General features: G+C 44.0%; 1 protein-coding gene across 1 annotated transcript in view; it reads left to right on the forward strand.

Annotated features, from left to right (window-relative positions):
- Positions 1-1,208, forward strand: part of LOC101847888 (FACT complex subunit SPT16) — a 47,488-nt gene that overhangs the window by 27,752 nt on the left and 18,528 nt on the right. Inside the window, exon 12 of the mRNA XM_005102577.3 lies at positions 993-1,108. Within this exon, the coding sequence (XP_005102634.1) occupies positions 993-1,108 (116 nt within the window). The remainder of the gene's footprint in view (positions 1-992; positions 1,109-1,208) is intronic.

Genomic DNA, 1,208 nt, shown 5'->3' on the forward strand with positions numbered 1-1,208 from the left:
CTCTAACGTACACGACGACCGGCTTGAACCACAGTATCTATCCGGAGACGTCACCGATGGAGATATACCAATCAAAATGCTTTGTGCCTGTGGAACAAGTAGAACAAATCGGGGGTTACAGGGGGGTGCGCAAAATTTTCAGACAATCTGGTTGAGGCTCACATGCAGGTCTAAGAAGTTGTCTCTACTCCCTAATTTGCGAGACTGACTGAATTATAATTGGTGTGTTCACAACGTAATGGTGTGTAACGACAAAGGCGGTTTGGAGGGGGGGGAGGGGGCTCGGTCAGAGATGGAAAGCTATAAATTTTCGACAGGTAAGGGGGAGGGGCAACTGGATAAGCGTAGATGTTGAGCCTCATGATAGGATAATAAGTGAAAATGGCATGCCTCATGCCACTATGCACTGTGATAGGTCATCAAGGTTAACCGCTATTTGCTCGCCATATGTCATAAACCGACCAAGCGGTCACGTCAGTTCATTTTAGAGTGGAGGAAGACCATTTTACCGATTGTAAGCCTTAACATGGGTCACCATAGATTCTTCCCTGGGTTCGTCGGTTAAGATCCCGGTTCGCCTAAGATCCCACATTTCCTTGCTCCCGAGCACCGGGATCTTAGGCGGAGACTACTGTATTTGTAATTTTGAGCGCACAATGCTCTAAGACTGACAAGTGGGACAAAGGCTTTTTGAGTGTATTTTGTAGTCTCCCCTTCTTTCACTAAACCACTGTTTGATATACCAAATTTATTTGTCGTTTGATAGTACAATTCATTGATGGCTCTTGTTTCAGGATGCATCTTCTTTGAGTTTACAATTTTCAGTTTGTCAACTTTTCATTAGAACACATGCAAAGATCTTAATTTTGACAGTATGATCAAGGTTTGATATTTTACATTATATTTATGTATTCTGTTGGTTTTTTTTGTGTTGAATATATCCTTGGTGTCTGTTGAAGGAGACATTAACATTTGACTTTTTCTTCTGCTAGACTGAGGCACCAGGTGAAGAGAAAAGACAGCAGCATCAAAAAGAACTTGCTCAGAGGCTCAATGAGGAGGCGAGAGAGAGACTGAGGGGGTTGACTTCCGGAGGAGAGGACAAGAAGTATGTTTGAAAATGAAGACAGCGGAAATGTACATAATTAGAAGAAGGGGCAGGCCCAGGAAATGATTGATTTTGGATTGGGGGGGGGGGGGGGGGGGGG

Source organism: Aplysia californica, unplaced genomic scaffold, assembly GCF_000002075.1.
Source record: "Aplysia californica isolate F4 #8 unplaced genomic scaffold, AplCal3.0 scaffold00331, whole genome shotgun sequence".
Lineage (NCBI taxonomy): Eukaryota > Metazoa > Mollusca > Gastropoda > Aplysiida > Aplysiidae > Aplysia > Aplysia californica.